We start from the raw sequence: 9,829 nt of genomic DNA, 5'->3' as shown, positions 1-9,829 counted from the left end.
CAACAAAAATTATTGTTATTAATAACAATTAGTGTGATTTTCCCGGGTTTTTTTCCTGTTTTCTAAAGACACGTTAATAATTTTTATAACAAAATTATAACCGTCGGATTTAATATATATTTGTTTACATAAGTCCATCATTGTTTACGTACGTCATTCATAATATTATTTAACTTATAATATGTATGTGTGTGTGTGTGTGTGTGTGTATTCGAAAGAAAAGAATGGGGAGGGGAGGGGTAGGAGTAGGGGGAAATTTACCGGGTAATTTTTTTTTTTTTTTTTTTTTTCGTAAGGTGTTATGCTAAGAATAAAAATAATCGCGGAAAAGTGAACTTTTCCTTAGCATGAATAAAAAATGTTTTTGCAAATCTTCGTGGGAGAAGAGAGAAACGACTACAAGAATCGGAACCCTAATGTACAAGTTAAATTTTTATCAAATAAAATATATCACTATGAATTTTTTATAACCGCCTTTTTTCCTTTCTTTAAAATTTTATTCAAATGTTTTAGACATTTTTTTTTCTCTCTCTCTCTCTCTCTCTTTCTCTCTCTCTGTGTGTGTAATTCATCCCCCTCCCCGTTATATTGAATTAAATTATTATGTGTAACATATCGTTCAATAAGTGTGTGTGCGTGCGTGTTTTTTTATGTGGAAAATTTTTTTGTGGAAATTATTAATGAATGTTAACAGAAAATATTATTATTATGTATTTGGAAAAATTAATTTTCACTCATTTTAATTTATATATATATAAATTATTTGGTTTTTTTTTTTTTAATGACGCGTTAAATGAAAACCCCCCCAAAAAAAAAAAAAAAAAATTTCTTGTTTTTACCACACGAAGAAGGTTAATTCTCCCCCCCACACTTTCCCCAACCCTCATCCTCATCCTCAACCCTCGGCCCCCCCTTCGTGTGAGATTTTTAATTAAAAATAGAAATTTTTTTTGTTTTTTTTTTTTTTTCACCTCCCCCCCAACTTTTCCATCATAGTATTGATTTGTTTTTCGTTTGGTATTTTTATACCAAGGTACGGATATGGTATATATTTATTATTATTATTATTATTATTTTACAACGTTGTACAAAAAAAATAAAAAATTTTTGTAACGTTCGTTAAATTAAGTCAACCGCATTTAAATAAATTATTTGTATACGAAAAAAAAAAAAATTTATATATAAATAATATAAACGAATAAAATAAACGTATTAACTTGATTTTAAGATAAAATTTAAATTTACATTTGTTAAAACTTGTTTTATTTAAAATTTTCTTATTCTTTTATTTTCTCTCTCTCTCTCACTCTTTTAAAAAGATTTTCCCTTTTTTTTTTTTTTAAAAAAAAATATATATCTCTTTGTATTTATCCACGCCATTTTGTTTTTTTTTAAAATTGTTTTAAAAATTTCCGTTAAAAACCTTTAAAAAATTTTTTTTTTCTTTCTTTCCCCCCCCCCCCCCTTTTTGATGACTTTTTATAACAATCTGGTGCAACTAGGTTATTTATGTTAAAAACAAACAAACAAACAAACGGATATGAAAATTTTATATATCTGTGAGGAAAAAAAAAAAAAAATTTTTTTTTTTAGGAGCATTAATTGAATCTTAATTACCCCCCCCCTCTTTTACCTAAAAAAAAAAATTAGGGAGCACCATAATGGGTGTACAGTTACATAATTTTCCTTTTTTTTTTTTTGCCCATTAAAATTCGAAAAGAAAATTTTTTTTTTTTAAAAAATAATTTTAATTATTTATTATTTTAATGGTTCAGTCATTACGCATTACAACCCTCCCAACTCCTCCTTCCCCTCCCTACCCCCGTCCCTTATTTTTTTTAAAGTCGTAACAAAACCCCAAAAAAATTTTTTTCTTTTTTCTCTTCTCGCCTCCCCCCCCCCTCGTAATTTCGTTGCAATACACATGTGACGTTTAATAATTATCATCATCATCATCATCATCATCATCATTATCCCATTCGCACTTTTTTATGTATTTCAATTAAAAAGGAAAATCGATTGGAAAATTCAATTTCGAAAAAAAAAAAAAAAAACAAAATTTTTATTATTATTATCGTTTTTAATATTTAAATCTATGACGTCGGCAACGACGACGACGACGACGATAACGGTAATGATGATGATGATTATTATTATTATTATTATTATTATTATGTTGATAATAACGCGCATGATACTTAATAATGGAACTAATTATTACAAAATTAATTTTATAAATGATATAACCCGACTAGTTTTCTATCTCTTTAAACTTTACAATTTTTTTTTGTTGTTGTCGTTGTTAATGTTCGCCATATTTATATATTTATATATATATATATTATGAAAATTTGCACATTCTCATATTATTGTAATTTAATATACTATTAAATGTTTACCTTTTAACGACTATTATTATTATTATTATCAGAGACAAATTCGTTCTCATTCGAATCCACGAGTTATCAAAATAATTTTTTTTTTTTTTATTAAAATTTAGAATTTATTTTTAGAAACAATTAAATTTCCCCTCCCCTCTTTTATTTAAGTTTGCATGCATGTGCAACACGTGGGAGTTTTATAATAATAATAATAATAATAATTTGTCGGAAACGATCGGCCATTTAATTTCCGGTTGTTCGATATTGGGAAAAGGTGAATATCTTGGAAGGTACAATTAAATTTGTGATTATTTCTGTTGGAATATGGATGGACTAGTCGAGGAATGATACGACAGCGGGTTCTGTAGGATCAAGAAATCCACACTGACAGAACTGTGCCAGTCGACAAACCGGATATCATCATCCTCCGACATAATCCTGAAAAATGATGTAAAATAATTGAAGTATCTTTACCGGCGGAAACAGAAACAGAAACGATTCCGGTCATCGTGAAAGTAGAACTGGGAGCCATGCCACATTCAATGAAAGGAAATTCGTAGAATTTAAAAGAAGAAACCAAACAGGAAATGACGTAATGAGGGACGTCCCACTTTTTTCGACGGCATCACCCATATTCCCACATTTACTCCTAAGGAATCGGGTAGAGACCTGGTGGAATGAATGCTTAAAAACTCCATCAAGCACACAAAATCACTTCATGTTAAAAATTGATAATAATAATAATAATAATTCTCTCTTCCATTATAAATTTTGATTTTTTAAAAAAATGAATTTTATTATTATTATTATTATTATTATTATTATTATTATTATTATTATTTTTGATAAATTATTTCATTATATGTATGCATGCATTAAATTCCCTCCTCCCTTCATTTTCTCTCCCTACCCCCGCCCCTTTTTTTTTTTAATAAATTTAAGTAAATCTATTAAATTTAAAAAAAAAAAAAATGCATCATCACTCACATCATCATCATCATCATCATCATCATTATTATTAATATAATTGATTATCATCCTAAAAGAAAATTTTTTTTTTTTTTTTTTTATATTATTTTTTTATGACACACATAAAACAAATTGATGATAATTACAATAAATGAATTTGTAAAAAAAAAAAAAATGTTATTATTATTACACGAATCGAAAAATTTTCTTTTACCTTTTTTGGTTTGCCCCCCTCCCTTACCGGTCCCTCTCCCCTCCCAAATCTTATAACGGGGGATGCGAATTCATTGAAAATAAAATTTTATGTAAATCATAACACGAAATTTACCTTACTTACATTCTAATCATGTTCAAATATTTTACGTGTTAAAAAAAAAAAAAAAAACGTTAGCACCCCTTCTGATAATGATAATAATGATAATAATAATAATAATAATAATAATAATAATAACGATGTTTCAATTTGGTTTTAAAAAAAAAAAAAAAAATTCAATGGGAAAATTTTAAATTTAATTTAATGCAAAAAAAAATTTTTTACTTTTTACGAAAAAAAAAAAATATTATTCAATGACGATAATAATTATTATTATTATATTCTAAACAACCGGGTGGAGGGGAGGAGGTGGAGGGAGGGGATAAGGTAAGAAAAAGATGGATGCTCCAGGTTTTTATGTTGTTACCCTTACGAAAGAATTTATTTACCCGTGATATACAAAAGTCGGTTAAGTCTAATGTTATTTTTTAATCAGCGGCGGAGGGAAAAATTAAATATTTAAAAAAAACGGACGGTTATGAGTTATGAATGATTTTAATTATTCATAAAGAAAATACAACAACAACAACAGCAACAGCAACAGCAACGCCACCGCCAAAGAGAGAGAGTTTCTTTATATTTTTTTTTTTAAATAATAATAATAATAATAATAATAAAAGTTTTTACATCGTCGTTAAAAAAAATTTTTTCTCTCTATTCCTAATGAATAACATGTCGAACATGATTCCGACGGAAAAACAAACAAACAAACCAACAAACATCAAACTAATTTTAAAAAAAATTAAAATTTGTATTTTAAAATTTATGTTTCAATCAATCATTGAATGATTGAATGATTAAAATTTTTTTTTTTTTTTTTGGTCAACGACAAATTTCCAATAAATTCAATCTTTTTCGTTTTGTTTCGTTTTTTTTTTCGGGGGGGGGGAGTAGGGGATTCATCTAGAAAAAAAATTGATAAACTTTTTTATTACTTCCGGTACATGACACGTTATTAAATATATATATTGAGTTATATTAATAATAATAATAATAATAATAATAATAATAATAATAAAACTATCAAATATTATTGCCACCGATAATAGTTTTTAGTTAAAAATTTTTTTCCTCTTTTTTTTTCTTTTTGGGGGGGCGGGGGGAAGGGGCGGGGGGAAGGGGCGGGGTAGGGAGGCGTTTATTTATTACGTAATAAAAACAAACTTAAATGACGCAAATAGTTTTCCTTTTTTTTTTTTTTTAAATTACTAAAAGACCATAAAAGGAAAAAAAGAAAGAAAAAAAAACATTAAATCAAAATTGAATTTGAAATAAAAAAAAATTTTCCGACGTGAAAAAAAAAAAAAAAAACATTTTATGTTATTTTAATTATTAATTTTCTTTTAAAATTTTATTAATTTTATTATTCGTAATAATAATAATAATAATAATAAACGAACATTTAATTTCCGGTATCGATTGACAAATAAAAAAAAAAAAAAGGAAAAAAGGAAAAAATTAAATTTTTTTTTTTTCCTAATATTTTTATTCGAGGTTAAATTTCTTTTCTTAAATAATAATTACGACGTCGGATCATATCCGGAGCGGAAGTTACGTCTGCTGAGAAAAACCGGAAATCGAAACGAAAGATGAATTTTTAGTAAATAATATCAAAAACCACGGATAATATTTATTAGTAAGAATTGAAACCAGGAAAATTCAAACGTAATAACTAACAACCGGAAATAAATATTCGAACCGGAAATCATCAACGTTTATTATTATTATTATTATTTACGTATCGATACGATAAACATTCGAAATTAAACAAAAGGAGAAAAAAAATTCCGTGTGGTGAGTGTAAAAAAAAAAAATATTTCCGGTACTTCCGGTTTTTATCGAATGTAAAAAAAAAAAAGAAAACTTGTTGATTTCCGGATGTTTGTTTTTAATTGATTGGAATGTCGCCAATTTTTTTTTTTTTTAAATGGAAAAGAGAAAATCTTCATTCGACAAAAACAACAAACGACAAACAACAAACGACAACAACAACAACAATTTATTTATTTTTTTTTTTTTTAAACGATGCATTTTAGAAACGACTCAAACGTTGGTAAAAATTTCCCCTACTCTCTTGATTTATGCGTTTTCCGGTAATTGAAAATGTTCGTCGGGCGGAGGGGGATGAAGGGGGAGATGTGAGGGTGCAGGAGAGGAAGGAGGGGGAACGTGAAAAAAAAAGGGATTTTAAAATTGAAAATTATATTGGGTGATATTCTAATATTAATTCTAATATTTAATTCCCAAAAGTAAAATCATCATTTGAATACTCTCGATTGAATTTTACTGTTTTTTTTATTTATTTATTTATTTTTTTTTCCGTTAATAAAAAAATATCGAACAAAAAAAAAACGTTACGTCATAACGGTCTTTAAACAAAAAAAATTACAATTAATACAAATTTTTATTTGTTTATAAATAAATAAATAAATAAATTAGTTTGAAATTAATTAAAACTTACACAAAACGGTTGTCTCTCTCACGCTTTTTAAGATTATTATTATGACGTCATTAAAAATTATTAATATATACGTTAATACCTATTTTTATTTGTTTATATATCCGACGATAAATATGTCATAAATAAAATAAAATAAAATAAAATTTTTTTAACATAAATAAATAAATAAATTTACATCTATGTAAATGTTAAAAACAAACAAACAAACGGAAGAACAAATGTTAAAAGGGCATTATTTTGTAGCATTAATAACAAAAAAAAAGCATAAAATACCTTTTGGAAAAATGATAATAATAATAATAATAAAAAAACCGTTTAAAATTTTAAATTAAAATAACCGAAAAAAAAAAAAAAAAAAAAAAATTCAGGAAAGGATAAAGAATAAATAAATAAAATATGAGATTATCAAGTTTTTTTTTTTTTTTTAAATTATTATTATTATTATGTAAATCGTTATAGAAATGAATATTATTATTATTCACAATTGAGTATTTTTGTTAAATATAAATAATAATTAAATAAAAAAAAAACGTTCGATAGGTATACACTTATATATATATACTGGAAATTCAAAATGGCGGGTGCAGAAAAAAAGCAATAATAAATTTTTTAAACGTTATTAAAATCAATGAATTTTTTTTTTTTTAGTTTCAAAACGTTTCTAACAATTATATATATGTTTCATCTAATGCACAATAAGAATACTAAATATATAAGAAAAATTTTTTCATTTGATTTTTTAAAAGAAAAATTATTTTGAAATGCATGAATTGTTTCTTTCGAATTTAATATTTCGCTTGTGCATTTACCAATATTATCTAATTGTATGTAACTTATGGGTTTACCATTTAAATCCAATGGGGATATGCAATAATTATTTTGACGAAAATCAACAGTGCTATTTATAAAAGAACTCGAAAGTAATATTTCAAGATGGCAATCGCATGGAAAATGATTTTTATTTATGCTCAAAGTTTCGACATTTTGTATCAATATGGCGTCCTTACGAGGAGTTTCGAGTAAATGATTACCGTGGAAACGTATAACTCTCACGTTATTCGATTTACCTATGTGAAATTGTTTAATTGAATCTATTTTATTATTAATTAAATTCAAACTTCCGATGTGTGTCATACCCTCGAACGCTTTCGATTCAATAATACCTAAATCCGAATCCGTTATGGCAAGAAGTTGCACGTGCGAAAGTCCACGAAACGTGTAAGGTTTTAATCCTTGTAAATCCATAAATGCTAATTTTAATATACCGACGTAATCCAATTCGCTAAACGCATCGGATTCGAGATTTTTAACACCGTTTGGAAAAATCAAATGATCGACGTTTCTCAAACCGGAAAATGCTCGACTTTCGACTTTGTGTACCGGATTATTATTTAATAATATCAAACGTACGTTCGAAGTACCCGCAAACGAATAACCCTCGATTATTTCTATTTTATTATGACCGAGTAGTATGGATGTTATATTTTGTAAACCGGCAAAAGAAAATTGTGATATTGTTGTGAGGGGCGTGTGTTGTATTGATAATTCTCTAAGTTTAGGCAATCCTCTAAAAGCAAATGGTTTTATTGTTGTTATGTTATTTCCGTCTAATGTTAGCTTACGTATATTTCTTAATCCTTTAAAAGCGTCGCTTTTGATGACAGCAAAAGCATTTTTTGCTAGTGATAAATATTCTACGGTGGACGGTATCATCTTCAATGGCATTTCCGTTAATCCTCCCGTGTTGCACATGACCTAAAACAGTTTCATTTATATTAAATATTTCATTTTTTTTTATTATTTTAAATTCCATTTTATATAAAAGTTAAATGAAAAATTCTTACTTGAGTTTGCGATAAACAAATGCATTCGTTTGGACACGTTGTTGTCATTTCGAGTCCTGTGTTGTATGCCAAACATTGAAAATTTTTCATCGATAAAACAAACAAAATAACAAACATAAAACTTGCCATTTTTACATGGTCAACCTAAAAAGGAAACAAACAAAAAAAGAAAAAAAAATTTTCCGATGAATAATTCGTGTGCACGTGTGTATAAATTACACATTTTATTAAAATATATAATAAAAAGTAAAATAATTTAAAATGAAATGTTCTTTTTTTTTTTTTCTTCCATGTTGTCTGATTGTTTTCGTTTTAAAATTAAATAATAATAATAATAATAATAATAATATTGCAGTTAAAATTTTTTTTTTTACAATAAAAAGAAAAGGAGGAAATTAATAAAATAAGTTATTATTTAAAATTCTGGTTTTCCAAGCTTGAATTTTACTTAAAGTGTAAATTTTTCCCTGTGGAATTTTTATACAACACAAAAATTACATAATTAATTAAATTTTGAACAAAAAAAGAAGAAGTTTTTTTTTTCCCCGAAGAAAATTTTCTTAACTTTACAATGATGATGAGAATGAGAATGGCGGCCAAGGTATATATAGATTATTTTAATTATTTATATTTAAAAAAAAACGATCGAATTTTAATAACGTATATGAATTTAATGTTCAGAACAAAAAGATTTAAAATCTAGAAAAGATAGCCTGAGAGAATTGAGAGAGAAAAAAAAAAAGGAAAAAGTTAAAAAAAAAAAAACGAAAAAACAATTTATGTGGCAAAAAAACTTTGTTATCCGCAAAAATTAATTTTTTTTTTGTTTCGTTCAGTCGGTCCGACGTCACGGTTACTGAAATCTACGGTCCTGATTTGTCTCTCTCTCTCTCTCTCTCTCTCTCTCTCTTTCCCACCCCCCCCCCCAATGATTTTTTAAAATTACTTCACCTTTTATTTTTATATAAAAAAATTTTTTTTACATTACCAAAAACGCGTGCATATATATTTAAATGTTAATTACGTAACAGGTACGTAATATATTTGTATAAATTGACGGTTTAACGGTTTTTTTTTTTTTTTTTTTGAATAAAAAATGATGACGCTCTCGATAAAAGTTTTTTTTTTTTGTAAAGAAAAGTGGAGTAGAAGGAGAAGAAGTAGTAGAGTCATCATTTGAAATTTTATTTTCGTTTAAATATTAATAAATCCCATGTGAGTATCCAAGTCCTGAGCATCACCTGATTAATAATTGGACACTTAACTTTATTACTCGGGTAACACATAACCTTTAACCTTCACCCCCACCACCACCACCACCCCTACAACTATGATGTTGATTTATGTTTTTTCTTTTAAATATTAATTATATTCGTTTTCATACCGAGACATAAAATCAATTTTTATGTACCTCTTTAATGTCGTGGGGGCGGGGCTGGGGGGCGGTATTTAAATTTCATTCATTCATTCAAAATCTTCCCCTCTCTCTCTCTCAATCTCTTACGATTACGTAACGTTATTTATAATTGAAGTGAAACGTTTAATAAATTAAAAATAGCATCAATAATTATACTAATAATAATAATAATAATTACCGTTATTAAAAAAGTTAATAAAATAAATAAAAATAAATAAAAATGGAGTAAGGGTCATGTGTGACGTAATAGGCGAGTATTTAAAATTTAATTTTTTAAAATATTTTTCACCATTTTTTTTTTTTTTTATTTTTTCACGTAGATTTTGAACCCTTAAAAAAGTATCAAGTAATAATAATAATAATGAGTTTATATCGATGAGTTTTACGTATCCCACGAACGTTAGTTATTATTATTATTTTTTTTTTTTTTCGTTTTGGTTTTTC

General features: G+C 26.3%; 1 protein-coding gene across 1 annotated transcript; it reads right to left on the bottom strand.

Moving 5' to 3' along the window:
* Nucleotides 1–6,805: 6,805 nt before the first annotated feature.
* Phum_PHUM060500 (Netrin-G1 ligand precursor, putative) lies at nt 6,806–8,058 on the bottom strand (the record flags this gene model as incomplete). The annotated part of the gene is made up of 3 exons (XM_002423407.1): nt 6,806–7,191; nt 7,243–7,879; nt 7,969–8,058. 3 exons carry the CDS (start codon nt 8,056–8,058, stop codon nt 6,806–6,808), a joined length of 1,113 nt encoding a protein of 370 aa, XP_002423452.1.
* Between the last annotated feature and the right edge of the window lie 1,771 nt (nt 8,059–9,829).

This window comes from Pediculus humanus, genomic scaffold (genome assembly GCF_000006295.1).
Source record: "Pediculus humanus corporis 1103172107410 genomic scaffold, whole genome shotgun sequence".
NCBI classification, from domain to species: domain Eukaryota; kingdom Metazoa; phylum Arthropoda; class Insecta; order Psocodea; family Pediculidae; genus Pediculus; species Pediculus humanus.
Note: the sequence above shows the minus strand (reverse complement) of the source record. Positions and strands in the feature narration are given on the sequence as shown.